Genomic DNA, 19,364 nt, shown 5'->3' on the forward strand with positions numbered 1-19,364 from the left:
TCCATTGACTCACTTCAGATGGAACATGTTCGATTTTTCATCGCTCTTTTTTATGCGGGCCTTTTGCCCGGTGATCTGGCGGAACTCTCTTACAAAAATTTATATATATTTAATTTTCGATGTAACGGAAATTGAACCGCTCGCATCATTTGCCACAAATAATTGTAGGACGTGACAAAACAGAAAATTTACCGTCCAATTCTAAGTGAAAAGCCCCACTTCTCATGCAATGGCATGTGTTGAGGGGCCAAATGAGCGTCGAATAATTCTCCCGAAGCAATTAGCGGAGTCTTCGGGATGGAAGTCATTTCATCTGGCCACAGTGGTTGCGAGTAAATGGTTCAGATCGAGCGAAAATTGGGTCCTTGTGTGTGGCGTCAAAATAGAGGCGCAAAAAAAGCGCCCACCGCAAGGATATCCAATTTCACTAGCGGGTGTTAAATTTATGCCTCCCTTTGCCACTCATCCAATTTGGGTGTTTCCCAGATCACTTCACCATTCCCTCAAGTTGTCTCTTCAAATGCACGCCGCGTTAACATCTCAGTTTGTTACGATAATTTCATCTTCAATCTTCGTTTTGACACTCCATCACAGTTTTCGGGAGAAAAAAGTCCAGCCACAAAATATGCATCCATGAAAGGGTCTGAAGTGCCAGGGAACAGAGTTGGGATTAGCCTGAGTGACAGATGTGAGATGAATTGCTGAGATGTTTGTGATTCTTTCAGATCAACTCATCTCCGAGAGCTCAGAAGGAGCCAAAGACTATTGACTTCCTCACAATAATCCACAGTGATACTCTTTGAGCTTCTTAAGGTGTTAAGAAAATATTTGTTAATGACTCGTGAAGAACACCAGATATTTGAAAAATGCGTCAAAAACATTTCTTGCGCAAAGTGACGCATAGATTCAAGTTGTGTTGAAGAAATACTTAGAATTTGAGACATTTTTCATTGTTTTTCCATTAAAATTCAAGATTCTTTTTTAATCAAATACACTGAGAAATATACTGAGCTTTTCAGGGACGCGTCTGTATGGCAAAAGCTACTATAACTAAAGAAATATCCGGGATACATTCCAAATTTTGCATAAAAGTATTCAAGTAATTATTACCATAGAAATTGTAATAATTCGTTGCCATATTCCAATAATTTGGTGCTTATTGCCATACAGTTTCTTCAATCAGAAATCATTTTAACTGGAGTATTAGTCAAGAGTATCAGTAGAATTTTCGCGTACAGCTTTGACCATCTTAAAAATTTGTTAGAAATGCATTGGAAAGCAAAGTGACGGTGGCCCTTTAGAGACAGCCTGGCTGAAGCGCACAATATTTGTTGCCGCGGAGGCAAAAGCGTGAAAAGAAGGAGATGATGAAGAAGTTGAAGAGCCGCGAATGCCACGATGATGGTGATTGAGACCCGCCGAGACCATTCCAGACCGGTTGGAGACGTCGCATTCATTTCTCTTGTCGTCTCGGTTGCATTTCTTTGGGCTGCGGAGGGCGCGAGAGCCATGGTGAGTTTATTAAGAAAATGTTCGCGCGCACCGCCGAACAGAGGATTATGCATGTTACACGATTGGAATGTGTTCCTATCCTCTCACTCGCACCCACACCCCTGGTCCAGATCACCACGAAAATAGCCAGCCGGCTGGGCACGCTCAATCACTTGCAGTGAAATGAGCTTCGGCTCCGAATGAGAGTCAAAAGAAACTAATTTCCGACAAACAAATCGACTTCTCCCATATATTATTGGCGGTGGGTATCTGAAGAATATCGGTTCCCAAGCACCAGAGACGGCACAGGGGTGCCATTTTCCGATAATTGGAAAAGACGCAGCGTGGCCAATTGCACGGAAATATCCGGTTTTAGGAGCTCATTAGCAACGGAAAATGCCGCTCTGGCGGAAGCGTCCTTCGAGACACTTCAGCTCTGACATCCTCGCGCCTCACTTGAGGATTGGGCACACGGGACATGACGAACAATCCATCCATCTGTGTGTGGAAGAGTGTGAAACACGAGGATGAGCTCTTTTGAGGTGCAAAAGTCATTTACCACAATCTCACATATTATAATTTTCAGTAGCATCCATCTTCGGATGCTCGTTCCCAACTCACACCGTCATCTTCTTGTACTACGGGGATTTTTTATTAAACAAAATATACCGACAATGCTTTTTCTCTTACCTTCCTTGGCTCTTTTTTCGCTTTTCTCTGTCTTCTCCCTCAAATGATGACTTAAACCACCCGATCTCTCTTTTTCACTCGTCCATCTTCCGCAAGGTCCTTCGGCGGTCTTCAGAACACACTTTTGTGCAGGAAGATGTGACGTCACAGCGTCTGTTGAGCACTGCAAAAGGTGAGAAATAAATGAGCGACTTGGCTGTCGGGCAATCGTTCTTTAAATTATGGTTGTGCAGCCAAAACACCTTGATCTCCTCCGAACTAAACAATACGACTGTTGTTTGTCGGCTATTTTTTCTCATATAAATTTCGTCCGTTTATTTCTTACAAATTTTATCTCTTGGGGAAAATAATTAATGATTAATGGATGTTTTTGGTGGCGAACAAATTACATCGAGAGATGCTTCTTGTTTCTTTTCGCTCCACCGACACTCAATTCCGCTCTCTGGCCTCCGGATCAATTTTCCAGCCCCGAAAAAGGACCAGAAAAAAGTCCTGATCTATTTCGTCGTCAAATCACATCGGAAGATCATTATCAAAACAACACCATGAGGAATTTCACCGCGTCATACACTCTTCGCGATGGTCAGACAAAAAAATCCCCGTGCGAGTCGAGAGGAAATTTTCAATACACATTCATCGCTAAAGCCGGTGAATGAAATTCCAATCTAAATTTGAAAAAAAGGCGCATTGAAAAAGAGTCTACAATGAAGAGCCGCATTGGCAATATCAATGATGCCCACACACTGGATCATCAACACCTCAAGCATCACCTCGCGATGGACCTGCTGATGCCGCGCGATGTGGGATAAAAGAGCGACGATGTGTGTGTGTACATTTATAAATAATAATAAAATCGACAACCGAAAAAATCAAATCAAAATGCCTCCACGGCTAATTTCCAATCAGCTACTGTGCGCGGCTTCGATTGGATTCACAACACCACGTTTTCACTGCAAGGTGATAATTCATATTCTCGTCATTATGGTCGCTGGCCCCACACTCTGCCAAGGCGCGAACGCCCCACAGCCGCGATCACGATCATCCGCCTCTGATACCGACTCTCGCTATTCCATCTCGAAAATCTCACCATAACAATACCCGCGGCATATTCACTATTCTCCCCACCCTCCACGCGAGTCACTCCGCAATGATTTGTACATTAAAACGCCAACAATAATAATAATTACGTGCTGAGGAAAAAGTGGTGCCTCGTGGAAGATTCTCATCCTCTGTGTCATCAACTGCGGTGGGCAAACATTCTTCAGGCTATTTAAATTGATCTCCCGCGATGCCACAAGAAGTGTCCTCCAGTTGTCGGGATCTTTTGCACACTGCTCTGCTTTCCACGCATGGCCGTCTTTATCAGCTTTAGCAGTGACTTGTTGAAAATTATAGTGTAAGTATGATTTGCAGTCGCGATATTTTAGAAGACAGTAGGAAATTCACTAAACATGTCATAAGATCTGAACGTTGAGATTAAAGAAGCTAATTTTTTCGCTTTCTTTCGCTGAGATCTTAGTCATTCAGTGGGTGCATTATCGATCATAGCGTCGCATCATCTTTAATGCATAGATTTTCAGGCTTCCACATTATGCTTTGAATTGCTGTGTTTGTAACACTCTTTAGCTAAAATATCTGCACTTTTAGCTTCTATGGTTCGCTGGATTGATACTTTAAAGAACCAAGAGTTTAAATTTTATAAATAATTTTGCCTTATTAATGTGACAAGGGATAAAAGTATTTTTCAAGAATATTTTTCAATTTATCATTATTTTTTCCCTCCTGCAAGGAATATTTTTGATAGCGTAAGTTGAATTTGAATTGTTGGTTGGGAAACGCCAAAAGATGGATACAATAGCAGATGAAGCAACAGGCGATACAGTTGTGTCTTCCAACTGAGCAGCCGCCCAGTTAATGTCCAGAAGCTCCACCATCATCTTGATGCCCTGCAGTCGTGATAAATTACGTCTGAGCGATGTGGGAAGATGAATGTGGTTAAGCGACGAAAAAATACACCTCGAGAGATCACTAAAGTGGTGTTATTTAATTAACTACGACACCACTTGTTCTTGGGAGTCAAAAGCCCAAACCGCAACTTTTCCATTAACCCCTTTTGTTGCCTCCTGTTGCCTCTGTCCCAGACCATCCGAATTCACACTCCAAAATGGACCAGAGGCGTGAACGCATGTTATAATTGAGTTGAGATTCTTCTGGACAAATTCATCCCTTTTTTCTGCATAGTCATATATTTGTAATTAAGGAGTTTTGGTCTCTTTCTTTTTCCTTGGGAGGGTTTCTTGAGAAATTTTTCTCCACCCAGAGAAATCCATCTTCTCTGTGAGACAGTCAATGGGCCAGAGATCATGGTCACTTTGCCAGGAGGAGAAAGCACAAGAATGCAACCCCAGAAGGAGGACAAAAAGGTTGATTTACCATTCCTATAATGGTTGTTCAGTGAGATATTGCTCGTAAAGCTATAAAGTTTTTGAGAAGCCAATGCGAAAAGGAGCAAAAAGGAGGAATTTCTCGAAACGTTATTACTTTATAATCTTGTCAATTTGATGGTCATGCGGCGAGCATGTCCGAACTGTGAGGAGTCTTACAAGATCTCCCAGTGCGTCTGCTCACCGAGGGTGTCCACTTGACAATCTTGCTAATGTGCAACTGATACGGGTAATTTTGGGAAAATATTTTGGAAATATTTTTCCTCCTGTCTCAGTGGCTCATCGTCGTCATTCACCGCTTCTTGCATCCTGAGGAGCAGCCAAGGTTCCTGCGTCGTGTGATATAGACAAGGTTACTGCAATTTCTCTGCACTGTTCTTTGGCGGAATCAATGAGACAGAGATGCTCATGAAATTCTGATTTTTGATGCTCAGCAGGCAAGTGATGAATAATGAATGGGATTCTCAGAGAATTCACAAATATTGCGATCAATATGTACATGTGAGCATTCATTCATGTGCTCATTACAGGTTTTCCGGCCATGGAGGGCAAAACACTCAATTGAGACAATTTCCTTGGGCAATTTCCAGTGAATTCAATTAGAGGCTATCTTTTTAGACCTTCCACCTCTCCTTTTCAGCTGAGACCCTCTGAGACCAATTACCCATCTCTGCTGAATGAGTTAAACAAATAGTGGAATAATGAAATTATTGAGCATGCACAGATTCTTTGTTGTTGGGGCATTTGTTACGTGAAACGATAACCATTCATCATCGTGTGAACTCACAAGAAGTGGCTGTATCACAAACATTAAGGTGAAATTCTGGGTGAGGACTCTGGGAGTCATACTCTGATGGTGTTCAGCTCATTTCCATAGACTTCCTCGTGGTGGACAAGCGTGGAAGAGAGAAATGTGTGTGCGAGGTAGGGTTTAGCGGCGAGGCACGAATGTGGGTCTACAATCGCGAGAGGCGTATCGAGTAACGAGTCTCTGGAAACACTATAAGCAAAATAACCCACAGAAGGCGGATCCTGCTTGACTCAGCGGCACAGCCAGTTGAAGCGGGCCCCAGAGCAGTGAGTCGGAACCTATAATCTCATGCTTACACGATCCGACGAATGGGCGTTCGCAGGCAGTTTGTTGGTGAACTCCGTGTCGCTCTGATGTTGTGCCTTCTCGCTCCGTCGCTGTGGACACCCGAACAGATCGTCGGAGCTGCACCCAGTTGTGAGGATCAGTTGCCAAAGTGCCTTTATCCCGGACGGTCGCATCTCTTGCAGCATCCTCAAGTTGAGTGTGTGCTTCGTCCAGTAATTGCAAAGTGTGCCTGAGTAGCGACGGTCATTTTGGCCTTTGGATATCAACACCATCACCAAATATCGGATTATTACTGATTTTGCAACAAGTGGACTGATTAATAGACTATTTAGGACTTACATAGTGGGATAAAAAAAAAGACTTTCAGTGCACAAGGAGTTGATATATTATTGATGTGTCTTTAAATATGACTGTGACCAACAACTTTGGGACAATGCATCGGCCGTGTTTCAATGGATATCCATTTCAAGGTATGAACACCGACACCCTCAAATTGCTCAAATTAGACCATTAGCAGCACAGTTGCGGGGCAGCCCATCTGGTGCCACCATCCATCCATCGAATAGTGTTTCAGTCCAATATCAGGAAAATATTTGTAATAAATGACTGTGTGGCACAGAAATTCTTCCAAATTACGTGGGAAGGAAGAAGTTGAGGTAGACAAAAAAAGAACAGTGAGGGTAATTTATGATGAAAATTTCACGGTACTCAGTATGCCCGTTCGCCCAAGGATCCACTGCTGATGCTTCAGAGGACCCCATGAAGTTTACAGCGCCTCTCGGCTGCTCCAGAATGTCTGGCCGAGAGTTCCTGGCATTATCACCCCTGAGGGCAAGGCTATACCTGCCAAGAGAGAGAGGTTTATTTGTTTATTGCCCACCCCCAGGGTGTTTGCAATTCCTCAGAATAATCCAATTTGGCACTCAATCTAATCCCACCCTTGGGTGTTCCCCAGCAGCGGTACCTGCAAGATCTTTGTCAATTGTGGAAGTACATTAAATATCGAAATCAACGCTCCGGGGTGTCTTTCATCTGACATGGTGTGTACATGCCCACTGCCTTTTCTCCGCTGTGCCGACGCAGTGAAAAGGATCATGTTGAGGTCAGAGAGAGCCTGACAAGACCGAGGATGCTGTATTGAGAGATAAATGAGTGGTTATGCGGCAAAAAAGCTTTATTAATATGACTCCTATTATGTCTTTCTCTCTCTCGACCTGAGTCCTTGCATGTATCGCACAAAAGGAGGAGAAAAGCCCCCAATAGGAATTGTTATTCCTTCGCTATTAATAACAGTCGTGTAACATATGAGAAATTTACGTGATGTAGATTAAAAGGACCGCCGCGAAAGTGGACTTTATGATTAATTGTGGCTCGACCCAGATACGTCATGTCGATGGGATCCTTATAGAAAAATTCTTCTGGTAATTTTTCACAGGTGATATGTCGACAGGTCAGGGACGTGTGAACCAACTGGGTGGCGTCTTCATAAACGGGCGTCCGCTGCCCAACCACATCCGGCTGAAAATAGTGGAAATGGCCGCCGCCGGCGTGCGTCCCTGCGTAATATCGCGCCAACTGCGCGTCAGCCATGGCTGTGTCTCCAAGATCCTCAATCGCTACCAGGTGAGATGGGGTCTCGAGTATGTAATTTTCCTATTAGGAGCGAAGCACCGTCAAATTACCACGTGAGAAAATTACAAGGCTCTGGTGTGGTAATTGCAGAGGAGCACACCTGTAATTATCCGGGCGATAATCATCATCAAATTGAAAGTGATATAGTTGGGCTTTTGCCACTATCCGGCCCCATTTGGGCGGAATTCATTTAACAGACACTCTAAACTCTCATCTTCATCAATCTCGATCACGCGTGTAGATATCATTTCGTAGGATGTTAATGATTCTCAGACTGCGTGCTATTCCCAGGAAACTGGCTCAATTCGTCCGGGCGTGATTGGCGGATCGAAGCCACGGGTGACGACGCCGGAAGTGGAGCAGCGAATTGAGGAGTACAAGCGCGAGAATCCCGGCATCTTCTCCTGGGAGATTCGCGATCGCCTCGTGAAAGAGGGCATCTGTGATCGTCCATCGGCGCCGTCCATCTCCGCCATCTCGCGACTCCTCCGCGGCCGCGATGGTGACGATGACAAGCGCCTGGGCATGAGTGGTAAGTTCACCCTAATTGACAGCTCCCAGACTCCCATTCATTTGTGCAATTGCCCCAAAATGCTGCACTGTCATTACACGGATGATTCTCAAATCATACTCATGATCTCGAAGATGGTCATTAGAATCACTCTAAACTCCCGACACCATCGCAGTAATGGTTATTAATGACATTTTTATGGGATGCCCTGAAACACCACGGAGTCAAATGAATGTTTGGGTGTTAACCCAATTTCGAATCAATTAAGGAAAATGCCTCTTCCTTCGCCAGGTCCCGATGGTTCCCTCAAACCCTCCGATGGAGAGCTCTCGGATTGCGACAGTGAGCCGGGAATTCCTCTCAAGAGGAAGCAGAGACGTTCCAGAACCACCTTCACCGCCATTCAGCTCGATGAGCTGGAGAGGGCGTTCGAGAGGACACAGTATCCGGACATTTACACCCGCGAGGAGCTCGCGCAGAGGACCAAATTGACAGAGGCGCGCATCCAAGTGTGGTTCAGCAATCGCCGAGCGCGGCTCAGGAAGCAAATCTCGTCGAGCTCATCAGGAGGTCCTCCCTATTCGGCAATCAACATGGCGAGCTCGCTACCCTACTCTGCAAATTCGGCAGTTCCCAGCTATCCCTTGATGCCACAACCCCTGCCAGAACCGCCCAGTTTCGCTTCAACGGCCTCACAGAGTAAGTTCAGCATTCAGACATGACACCATAAATTCTCGCAAAGTATTAAAATTCCATAAAATTTATGACACTAATTTATTCACTAGTATAATACCAGTCTTGTTGACATAATCTCAATTGATATGGATGATTCTCTGATCTCTAATCGTTTAATTGATTTCGGCACGATATAAAGCGCATCGTGAGGAGGTCAGACGGTTAGTTTTACAATATATATTCAAATCAATTCACCAGTATAAGATTGATCACTCCTCACGCGGGAAATTATCATGAAAATGGTTAATCTTTCCGTATAATGTCTTGAAAGAAGTGAGGCATTGAATTCATAGAGATTAGAAGAATAGATGGTAATTTGAATTTCGATTATTTGAGGAAATTGCATAATCAATGATTGTGCGTATTTCAGTTCACTTTATGTGCGAATTTCATTGAATTCCGGATGGATTTTACGGCGTAAACAAATCGAATAATTAATTCCTTAATTCGACATTTCGTGCATAAAATTTATTGTTATGTATTTTGGTTGCGACTCTTTTCAGTGCATGACTTCTACTCCTCGCATTTGCATCCTGTTCCGGGTCACGGTTCAAGCACACCAGCGTCTTCGGCTTTGACCCATCCGGCGCACTTGCATCAAATACACAATCCCACTCCGAGCTACGCCCTGCACTCCTCACCTTCGCTGGCCATTTCGTCAGTGAACAGCTCCAGCATCAACTCCGGCTCGACCTACACCCCGTCCGAGTCACACGCCCTCAACGGCTCCACCGCGAGCACATCGTCAACGGCCGGAGGGAACAACAGCCCAACTGCCGCCAGTCACTTCCCCACGTCGGTGAATCTGCCACCCACGCCAAACAGCCTCGTGACGATGATAGGCCCGAACTCTGGGAATAGCAACAGCAACGAACCCGCAACGGCATCGGAAGTGGCAATTGAGGGAGCCACAACGTCGCTGTCGCAGCTCAGCCAGCATTCCCTGTACTCGCCATGGAATCCCGCTGGCCCCACCGCCACCAGGCCCCCCTTGTCCCCCACAGACCACCACGGGGTGCCCGGCACCCGCAGTCCGCTGTACCACAACTTCAGCGGACTGTCGCTGCACCACAACCAAGCGCCCTTCATGCACCAGCAGAACCTCACCGGCTACTCTTCCCACAACTCCGCCTCGCAGATCGGCAAGAACTTCGGCATGCAGCAATTCTACTCCTGGTAGTCGTGGCACCACATAAGATAGGCAACTAGATTCAGTGTGTGTTTGTGTGCATAAGATGTTAATATTAATTATAGTACGACTCTTTGAGAAGAATTCCTTGATGTATATGATTTAACAACCAATATCAATTAATATATATTGTAATTCGAATAATCTCCTATACATTGTATATTTTTTTCTTTTGCTCCTTCGCGTCTATAGTCCAAATAAATTATATTTTGAAGAAATCAACCAAACACCACTCATTTCTCTTGTCTCGACACTCTAATTCAGAGGGTCTCTCGCTCATTCACACGCAAAATGCACATACTTCGCGCCACTTCACAATCCATCAGGCACCTCACCAAGAAATCCACGGATTGTCGATTGAGTTCAGTGCGGTCCATGAATAATTTATGACTATTATGTGTATTAATACTTGTAATTAATAATTATTATAACAACATAACATTAACAAACAAAGCCAAGCGCGCCATGTGTTGGCCAGAGTTGAGAGGCGACGGCGGGTATTTTTTGTAGTTTCAATCTGGACGGATATAAATCGTGTGTTATTGTATATGAAGAGAATATTAAGATTCCTCTCTTCTTTTTATCCACACAATTATGCACACTTCTTGAGGGAGAATTGTCAGTGACAAAGGTTAAATATCGTGATCAGTGGGTTAATTTATATGAATTCTAATGAAATTTCACAGAGAGAAAGACGGAGCGCTTTTAAACATTAAGTGCAAAAGAAATTATTTTCGTAATCTCTCCATTTAATGAAAGTCACAAACGCCGTGAAAAATCTCTCGCAATTTCGGATGTTCAAGAGCCCTCCATGTTTCGATAAATATATTTAATTTAACTACAAATTATTCCATGACTCATTTTGGTATTTCTCAGCACAGCCTTTTATGCCTAATCTAGGCGGATTCCAACTCGCTCAAGAGGCACACGAGGAGAGAATGAGATAGAGAAAAGTCTTATATTTATATATCAAGATTAAGTTGAGCGCACAAATTACAATTAAAAGAATATGCAGACATTTAAAATTTTTCTCTGATGAATACAAATCACTGTTTTTCATATCCATCTTCTCGAGGATTCTCATATTCACATGTTGTCGAAATTTTTTTCTCCCTCCTCCGCTCATTTGGAGGTTTATCTCATGGGCTGAGGTGGAATTTGGGAATATATATATGGGAAAAAGAAACAACCCCAGAGCCTTTTTGCTGTTGTGTTGCCGTTGAGCTGTGTGTGTCCATTTATTTGGAGGGAAGGCGAAGAAGACGATGGCACATTTTCAATAAGTAAATCACTGTAGATCCGATGTGCCCACTCCGCTGTCGAAAAAATCTTTCACCATAAGCTGACAGTTGACTGGATAGTTGCGGAAGAATCTATTGAGATAGCCGATGTAGCGCGGTATTGTTGCCTCGAGCAGCCCTTGTCGGTGGGCCTCGATAATCGATGCGGCGGCGGCTTTTGGTGTCAGCAGAGCCATGGCCTTGGGAAAGCGCATCTTGGGGCTCTTGCACAGGCCCGTGTCCACCATGTAGGGATACACTATGGTCAATTTGATCTGCAAGAAGGAGAGAGACATTAAACTCATCAGACAGCGCCATTGTGCCAGTGTTATTGCTCAATTTGTTATCGAAAATGCTTTTGCCAAACTCTCATGTGAAGAAATGTGCGCCGTTTGAGGAGAAGAAAGCCGATTGGAGAAGTGCATTTTGAAGCTCCCAATATAATGGCATTCGTAAAAGCGTGTTCAGTCGAGGGGAAATAAAGTAAATGTAACTTATGATCGCCACACAATGGAGTAAAAAAGGATAAAGAAGTGTACAACTTTGTTTATCCAATATTGTGATTGAAGCTCTTTCGTGGGTAATTTGGGCAGTTGCAGCATTGAGGGTCGCCTTCCCAACACAAGAGGGCTATTAGAAGCACCTGTGTGGAATTCTGCCTTGGCTATGAATTAGGCAGAGAATGTTGAGAAATTGTTCATAAATCCCCAAGTCTTGTGCTGTTGATGTGAATGAAGAAGTCTTACCGGGATTTTGTGCTCGCGCAGCTCTTCAAAGAGGGCCTCCATCATTCCGCGAACTGCGAACTTGGAGGCACAGTACGGCACTAAATTGGCCGCACCTATGAGTCCCACCACAGATGAGATTGACACCAAGTGGCCGCGATTCTTCTCGATCATGTGCGGCAAGAAGGCCTCGAAGATCCAGAAGTGTGCCATCACATTAACGTCAAACACCTTCCGAATCTCCTGATGCTGCTGCTCCCACAGCGGCCGCGACGGCATGATACCGGCATTGTTCACAATCACCGACACATGTCCAACCTGGACGCGGATTCTGTTGGCCACCGCCAGCACCTGATCGCGATCCGTCACGTCACACGTGAAGGCATAAGCGCGTCCCTGTCGCAGAGCATTTGCCATCTCCACAGTTTCGGCATTGCCCGCCTCGTTGATGTCCAAACAGACAACCTCGCATCCCAGATCTGCCAAGAGACACGGAGAGAAAGGAATGTCAAGGATTCGCGGTGGGACTGGCGTGACTCACCTGTGTACTGAATGGCGAGTTCCCGTCCAATTCCATGTCCAGCACCTGTAATCTGTGCAGTCGCAAATTCATTAGAGACTCGCCGAGAAGACAAAAGAGCCCCTAATTCAATCACTCACCAGAACCACCTCTCCGCTCACATCCTTGAGTTCCGTCTTGACAAATAACTTCATAAAGGAATAAATAACTTCCAGTGTAAATTTCAGCAGCAAGCCGATGATGTCGGCAATTAAGGTGAACACGGAGTACAGCCTCAGCGCTGGATTCTGTGATGCACTGCAAAAGAAGAGCAAAAGTGGTCAGAACCATCACAAATGACGGATGAAAGACACGCTGGAGCCTTTAAGTGTCCCGGAGTTCTCGCGTTTTACTGCATTTTTATGTTGGGCGAACTCTTAAACTCCCATCCCATTTGCACATCATTAAAATATTGCCATGCATTAACCTCTCTCTCTCTCTCTCTCCTTGGCCGCGAACTGAGAAGTGAGAAAGTCATTAGGAAATCTCATCTCATGCCAAAAGAGATTTTATTTCTCCATCCGGAGTGGAGAACAATTTCATTTTAAATTGTATTTGCGCGCGAGAGGAAAATATTCGCTCATCCCGAAAAGCATTGCATATTGAAAAGCCAAGTTCAATTGCACGAGGAAATACCAAAGCCCACAATTAGAAACATATCACCGGGAGATCAAGTGACGAGCCTTGAAAAAGTTGCTGGTCGAGGTCTTCGGACGACTCTGCTGCAATAAGCATGTTGTCTGTTAAGGTGCACACATTCTACTCTGTACACCTGACAACATGACTAATGCAATAACTCAGCGGATTTGCCCATTTCTCCTCTAAATTGCCAGAATACAAGCTCTTCACAGCACACATTCTCTATCGCCCCCTCGAAAATTTCAACTCCGCGACGCCTTTCGACCTTTCGCGTGATAACCTTCGCCCAGTTTCCTCATGACTTGCCAGATAGATGCAATTAGAAAAAAGTACTTACTTTCGATTGTCAGTCATTATTACTGAGAATCTATTGTGCAAAGGAGTCAGCAAATATCCTGCGAAGTACTTTGCCGAATTGACTATCAGATAAGGAAAAAAATGTCACACTTGCACTTGAGAAATGACCACGAGAGACGAGAATTTTATCGTGTGAAACTGTTTAAATCCAGACGAGAACTGAATATTGTCGCTTTGCCGCTGGCGGAACGCAATTCAATTCTCACTTTATTGTCCATCTACACAAATGAATATCACATGCACTTATCAATTATGCTCACACTAGATTCCGTCTGGTCGCACACACGCAAACCGTTTTTCCCGCTTTCCAAGTTCTCACTCAAATACTGAGAAATGAAAAAGTGAGGGAATTGTTTTATAATAATACAGGTTCAGTGTTATTACTTATTTGTTCGTATTGAACTTTACACTATTTGATTACACCACAAATAGAGGCATTAAATTGATAATGATATAGAATCACATGGCAATTGTTGGCGGGAATTGTTCGCGCTCAGTAACTTTCTGTTTTATCCACGAGCGCAACGATCGCTTCGCGCCTCCGCGAGCGTCACCAGACAAATCCGACATATTCCTGTGGTTTTGCCTACAATGAAATTAAATAATCGAAAAAAATCAGGATATACATACAGAATTCAATGAATTTTAGGTATTTCATGTTAATGTTGATTTTTAATCAATTTCTTTTTTGTAAATTCAACAGATTTAGTGCTGTTTTCAATGGAAAGTCTTCAGACAAATTGGGAAGTTTGCTACAGGGCGTCGAGTGAACAGATGACTGTCAATATTGTCAACAATAATTTTCTGTTTCCGTGGAAATTCTTAAACTCCTTGAAAATTCTCTTATTTAATCCTTATTTTACTAATGCATTGTGTGTAATTGTGACCAAGGCATCAGAATGTCGTGTGATTTAAAGCCTCTGGCGAGAATTGTTGACTATGAACAAGTGCAGGAATTGCTGGGCTTCCGTTCAGGTATTTCCATTGTTTTCCCCCAATTCCACTTGCTTTTCACACTGTTCTGCACATTGCAGAGGAATCTTGGCTCAATGCTGTGCACTTCTCCTTCTCTCCCACCGGCGAGATAATGGTGTTCGGCCACGGAGCGAAGCTCATCTTCCTGTCCTCGCGATGGGACAGCGATTTGGGCCAGAACGCCTTCTCGATTTGCTGGACAGGCGATCTGGAGGATCCGAATGACATTGTTACGTCTGTCCTTTGCCTCCCAGTTATGGCGTTGAGCACATCCTCGCAGAGTTCAGCTGACTGGACACTGATTTGCGTGGGTTTGTCATCGGGATTTGTTCAGTTCTACCTGGATTTTGGCGCTTTGTTGTACACGCAGCAATTCCACACGGAACCCATTCAGTCCATCAAGGCGCAGAGCGGGAAGAGATCCAACGAGGAGATCCACATTTCCTACACTTCGTGCGTCTGCATCGTCCAGGGCGTCCACCTGTTCCAGATCCTGCGAACTCTGCGACAGCAGCACTTCAAGAACCACACCAATTCCTCCGATCAGCTTCTGGAGACCATTCCGTACAGGAAGTGGGGCTATGGCGGCAAATCCACCGCCATAAACGATTCAGTGGTCGTGGGCAGTCAAATGACATGTGCCTTTGATCATCTGCTGAACACGAGTCTGGAGAGTGGTTTCTATGCCAAGTACAGAAGTACTCCGGCGCAGAATTCCCTGGTTCTGGCCACTGGAACGAAGCCCTACGTTGGCTTCCACTACGCCAAGGAGGGCTTCGTGCAGCCCGTGTTGGCGGATGTGGCGCGCGCCGTGGCGAGCAAGATCAAATCCGCCCTCCCTGGATGGCTGACTGGGAAGCAGCCCAGCGTGGCTGAGAGTCAGACGCCCCCTCCCGTCCCCGCAGAGTCCATGTTCTGCCGCTTCGGACTCTGTGATATCCAACGAAGCGCGTCTGCAGTTTGGCTGGCGCCGGGAAATCAATTGGCCGCGGTGGCCGATGCTCTGGGCAGAATTGTGATCATTGACTGCCGCAGAGGCTTGGCTGTGAGGATCTTCAAGGGCTACCGAGATGCTCAGTGCAGTTTCATCGAAGTGGTGGAGAAAGTGCCCAAGAGTACAGCTCTGAATCCAGTGAAACCGCGTCGAGCAATCTTCCTGGTTATCTTGGCACCCAGGAGAGGAGTTCTGGAGATCTGGCCACTGCAGAAGGGCCCCAAAGTGGCGGCATTTGTGGCATCGAAGCACAGCCAATTGCTGTACTCTCCACACGGCTTGATGGGCTTCACAACTGGCGCCAGACCCAAATACACCAGCCAAACGTGTCTTTTCCTGGATCCACTCGATCACTCGCTTAAGGAGATCACCATTCCCTTTCACTGCGCACTCACGGACGCAAACTCCAAGACTGCCAAGGATCTGCATTTGCTGAAGAGGCTGAAAGCGACACTGCGATCGAGAGACAAGAGTGATCAGTTCCTCACTGAGATTTCCACCATTTGCCACACCATTCAAACGGTGGAGTTTCAGCTGCAGTGTCTGGATATGATGATCGGCTGTAAGAAATTATCACCTGCCATCCTTCAATTGGCTGTCACGGCTTTCTTGAAGCCTCACGAAGCCGAAGAGGAGGAAGCGAAGGGCAGTAATCACCATTTGATGACAATGTGTCAGAATTATCAGAAACTGCTGGACTTTTATGAGTATCTGAGCAATCCTGATGGTGTCGACACAGAACAGGACGACGAAGAGGCCAAAGATGAGCCTGAGAAGATTTCTCTCAGTGCTTCAGAGTTGGATACAATTCAAAAGCTCTTGGATCTCGCCACAATCAGTAGCAATTGCGAATTGTCCACGCCAAGAGTGAAATTCAGTGATAAGGACATGACAAAGAATTCCTTCATTGACTTCCTGTTGATCTTCTCTGTTTCCTCGCCGGATGGAGTGTCAATTAACACTGAGAAAGAGGATAATTTCCACGAAGCTGGCGAAGCGATTTTCTCAAGCTTCTTGGACAGAGGAATGACTTTGAAGCACTTTGCCGAAGTGGCTGAGAAGAGTTCGGTGGTTTCTGATGACTTCATGAGACTTCTTCTGGCTTTTTGGCTTCACAAAGACTTCAAGTACACGCGTAGTGATGAGCTGTTTGAAGATCTGACCAGATTCTCTAGTATCACGAGGCAGTTGTGTGCGCTGGCGGGTGATAGAGTCAATTACCAGTACAATTCTCTCTGTGTTTGGTGGCAAAATATCCGGGAAATTCTCCTTGAGAGTCCCAATGCGATGAGAGGACTTCTGGCGGCTATTATCTGTCGGAACATCGCTTTGCAGATGAACAAAGACAGTCCTTCGGATGAGGAGAATCATTGGGAGCAAGTTTCTCAGGAGACTTGCCAGTGGACACTGCTTATTGGCAAGTTAGATGACATATCCATCTTGGGCACCATTCTTAGAGCACCGCTGAAGTGTGAGAATGCTGTCTTGCCGCTGGTGAAGTACGAGAATCCCCACATCAGCCTTAAGATGATCGTCAACGGTGGCAAAGGAATCATTGCTGAGTTGGTGGCGAAGTGGATAACAGCTTCTGGGATTGATGTGAAGCTTCTGCTGGAGGAAGAAGAAAAGGGTGAAAGCTCCAAGAAGACATTCTACAGCAAACAAACGCCGAAGTGTGAAGATCTGTTGGAGAAGTCTGAGAAGCCAATGGATAGATCAGAGCCTAAGGAACCTGTTTTAACTCACCTGGCCACTCTTCGAGAGCACTTCCCCTTCAGCCTGCAAGCGTCTGTCTTGCTTGGGCAAATGGCTTGGGAGTACTTGTGCTTCTGGAGTAAGAATCTTGTTGCCCTGAATTATCTGGTGGCCGGACTGGAGTGTCTCAAGTGCATCCCGAAGAGAGATTGGGCGATAAAACATGGACTGTGCTGCATGATTTGGAATGCTCACTTGAAAATACCACTGGAAGCGACGAAGAAGCTGATGAATAAGGCAGGAAGGCTGCCCAAAGAGAAACTCTGTCTTCAGGACATTGGCATGTCTGATGCGATTGTGCCGGAATTCCTCGAGCACTGCTCGACATTTCTCGATCACTTTGCCGAGAGTCTGGAGAATGACAAGGTGGATTTGAAGTATGAGGAACTGTTGCAGGAGGGACCCATACCTCTAACCCTCCTAGCATTGCAGCAGAACACCGGCAATCCTGTCCTTCTCGCACTCCACCGGGAACTGAACGAAGTGATGCACTTGATAGCCTTCTTCAACATCAAATACCACAAACCCATCCAGACTCTCTTCGATGCCATGTGCAATCAGGCCTTCTTCACGGAAATCACACGACAACTGTCCGATCCTCTGCCACCGACGAATCCCATTCAGCGCGAGACACGATTTGAGTTCCTCTGTCGTATTGTCACAGCCTCTATTGATCTCATCCGTGTGGACGCGAGAGAAACTTACCTTGTGGATCACATTTTGTGGGTGATGAAGGCGGAGAACTTGGCCAGCAAGTGGCAAGTGGACAGAAACAAGCTGAAGAAGCATCAGATTGTTGAGTTGTACGCTCATGGATGGGACAATTATGCTGAGCAGCTGCTCGAGGATGTGACAGACACTCAGGATCTGGGAATATTGTTGCTTGAGATCGCCGGAAGACGCATGATTCTGTTCCCCAAAGTGTTGCCGATCAATAAACAAGGCACTTATGGGACTCAACTTGCTGACTATCTGGATTCATTGGTGAGAATTTAATTGTGAGTCAATTTAACTATAACAATTTGTAATTTTATTAACTCTTTTCACAGTATATCAAGCACACGTGGCCACAGATTCGTCAGAATGTTGAGGATATATCATTCGACAGACTTGTAGAGCTTTGCACGAAAGTGTTCAATTGCCTGTCCCAGAAGGACTCCAGAGAGCTGCGAATTGCCGGTGAGCTGTTCGACGCTTGCATGACGATTCGCGAGAATGGAATGATTGAGAACCACTAAATGGTATGTGTATCTCTGCAATGGTGCTCTTGTACGTTAATCCAAATGAGGAAGAATGAAGTGTTACGTTGATTCTGCATGTGCACATTAAATAACTCACAACATGTTACATTGATTGATCGCTATTTGGTGACAAAGTCCCTCATGCAGCGCCTATGTTTGGCCCTGAGGAGCAATTCGGGCATCTTGGGGCGCTCAATCTCCACCGTTGGGTGGATGCGCAGGTGAATATAGACAGGAATCTGGACGAGAAGAGGATTAAATACAGTGATTTCAATCATTTGCAACCGAGACAACTCACGTAGGAGAGCGAAGTGTCCATCAAGGGCTTCAGCTGAGGCCTGGCTCGCGGTGGAAGGCGGAAATTCTTCCCCAAAATAGGCTCCGGAAGTCTCTCTCCGTACACTTCGTGCTCCTCATTGCCACCCAGTGACTTGAGACCATCTCTGGAATCCACCCGACTTTCCTGATTCCGCACATCGAACGTGACAGCGTGACAGAAGGACGATTTTCGCCTCGATGCTCGCGTCCAGGACTCAAAGCTCTTCGTCATATCCTTGCTCTCGGCAGAGGCACCGAACAAATAGGTATTGACGGTTGGAATTCGCGGCAGCAACTGATTTCCCGTGCAAACATTTCAGCAATTCAACCCTTTTCACATTTTTCCTCATCCTTGAAGGCGGCACAACACAAAAAAAAACTCGCGTTTTCTTTTATTGCCACATGTCGATGACATAAATTTACATTTTGTCTACTTGGCGGTTTTTTTTCGCTACCCACCGATTGTGGCTTTGAAAAGGGGATGTTTATTGATTTGTTCCGCATTAAATTTGTGATTTTGTGAAAATTCCTTCGCTTTGTAGTTCAAGGAAACGATGCAATTCAATCTCCTGGGGCGGGAAAAACTCACTCCAATCGTGACCCACTCAACAATGTTCTCAATTCATTTTTATTAAGAGTGGAATTACAACTTTTTCCCTTCATTATACAAATGCATAGAATTGGAATTTGGGAGAAAAAACGAAGTTTGTTTTAGATTTGACTGAGTTGA

At 45.2% G+C, this 19,364-nt stretch overlaps 3 protein-coding genes across 5 annotated transcripts; 2 read left to right on the forward strand and 1 right to left on the reverse strand.

Moving 5' to 3' along the window:
- Positions 1-6,130: 6,130 nt before the first annotated feature.
- Positions 6,131-9,782, forward strand: LOC132261745 (segmentation protein paired). Its single transcript, XM_059760693.1, has 5 exons — positions 6,131-6,194; positions 7,160-7,347; positions 7,648-7,885; positions 8,159-8,566; positions 9,106-9,782. Exons 1-5 carry the CDS (start codon positions 6,131-6,133, stop codon positions 9,780-9,782), a joined length of 1,575 nt encoding a protein of 524 aa, XP_059616676.1.
- Positions 9,783-9,862: 80 nt separating this feature from the next.
- LOC132261477 (short-chain dehydrogenase/reductase family 16C member 6-like) lies at positions 9,863-13,532 on the reverse strand. 3 transcript variants are annotated; one of them, XM_059760313.1, is made up of 5 exons: positions 13,332-13,528; positions 12,457-12,613; positions 12,338-12,389; positions 11,818-12,275; positions 9,863-11,346 (listed from the first exon to the last, which is right to left on the reverse strand). In XM_059760313.1, the coding sequence occupies exons 1-5, from the start codon at positions 13,346-13,348 to the stop codon at positions 11,080-11,082; spliced, it is 951 nt and encodes a 316-aa protein (XP_059616296.1). In that variant the 5' UTR covers positions 13,349-13,528; the 3' UTR covers positions 9,863-11,079. The 3 variants fall into 3 exon arrangements, with proteins under 3 accessions (XP_059616296.1, XP_059616298.1, XP_059616297.1); XM_059760315.1 differs by lacking the exon at positions 9,863-11,346 and adding an exon at positions 11,353-11,714 and having other exon boundaries at positions 13,332-13,532; XM_059760314.1 differs by lacking the exon at positions 9,863-11,346 and adding an exon at positions 11,353-11,735 and having other exon boundaries at positions 13,332-13,532.
- Positions 13,533-14,245: 713 nt separating this feature from the next.
- Positions 14,246-18,524, forward strand: LOC132261594 (rab3 GTPase-activating protein non-catalytic subunit). Its single transcript, XM_059760476.1, has 3 exons — positions 14,246-14,326; positions 14,386-18,059; positions 18,125-18,524. The coding sequence occupies exons 1-3, from the start codon at positions 14,251-14,253 to the stop codon at positions 18,311-18,313; spliced, it is 3,939 nt and encodes a 1,312-aa protein (XP_059616459.1). The 5' UTR covers positions 14,246-14,250; the 3' UTR covers positions 18,314-18,524.
- The last annotated feature ends 840 nt before the right edge of the window (positions 18,525-19,364 follow it).

Source organism: Phlebotomus argentipes, unplaced genomic scaffold (genome assembly GCF_947086385.1).
Source record: "Phlebotomus argentipes unplaced genomic scaffold, Phlebotomus argentipes genome assembly contig_15, whole genome shotgun sequence".
Lineage (NCBI taxonomy): Eukaryota > Metazoa > Arthropoda > Insecta > Diptera > Psychodidae > Phlebotomus > Phlebotomus argentipes.

What these genes read in the sequence shown, in the direction of transcription:
- LOC132261745 (XM_059760693.1), top strand. Translation starts at nt 6,131, where the DNA reads ATGACTGTGACCAACAACTTTGGGACAATGCATCGGCCGTGTTTCAAT. An exon ending in TGACAAGCGCCTGGGCATGA is followed by an intron (nt 7,886 to 8,158) that starts GTGGTAAGTTCA and finishes TTCCTTCGCCAG; the next exon opens with GTCCCGATGGTTCCCTCAAA. An exon ending in CGCTTCAACGGCCTCACAGA is followed by an intron (nt 8,567 to 9,105) that starts GTAAGTTCAGCA and finishes GACTCTTTTCAG; the next exon opens with TGCATGACTTCTACTCCTCG.
- LOC132261477 (XM_059760313.1), bottom strand. An exon ending in ACTCGCCATTCAGTACACAG is followed by an intron (nt 12,276 to 12,337) that starts GTGAGTCACGCC and finishes GTCTCTTGGCAG; the next exon opens with ATCTGGGATGCGAGGTTGTC. An exon ending in TGCGCGAGCACAAAATCCCG is followed by an intron (nt 11,347 to 11,817) that starts GTAAGACTTCTT and finishes TCCTTCTTGCAG; the next exon opens with ATCAAATTGACCATAGTGTA.
- LOC132261594 (XM_059760476.1), top strand. Translation starts at nt 14,251, where the DNA reads ATGTCGTGTGATTTAAAGCCTCTGGCGAGAATTGTTGACTATGAACAA. An exon ending in ATTGCTGGGCTTCCGTTCAG is followed by an intron (nt 14,327 to 14,385) that starts GTATTTCCATTG and finishes TGCACATTGCAG; the next exon opens with AGGAATCTTGGCTCAATGCT. An exon ending in CTGACTATCTGGATTCATTG is followed by an intron (nt 18,060 to 18,124) that starts GTGAGAATTTAA and finishes CTCTTTTCACAG; the next exon opens with TATATCAAGCACACGTGGCC.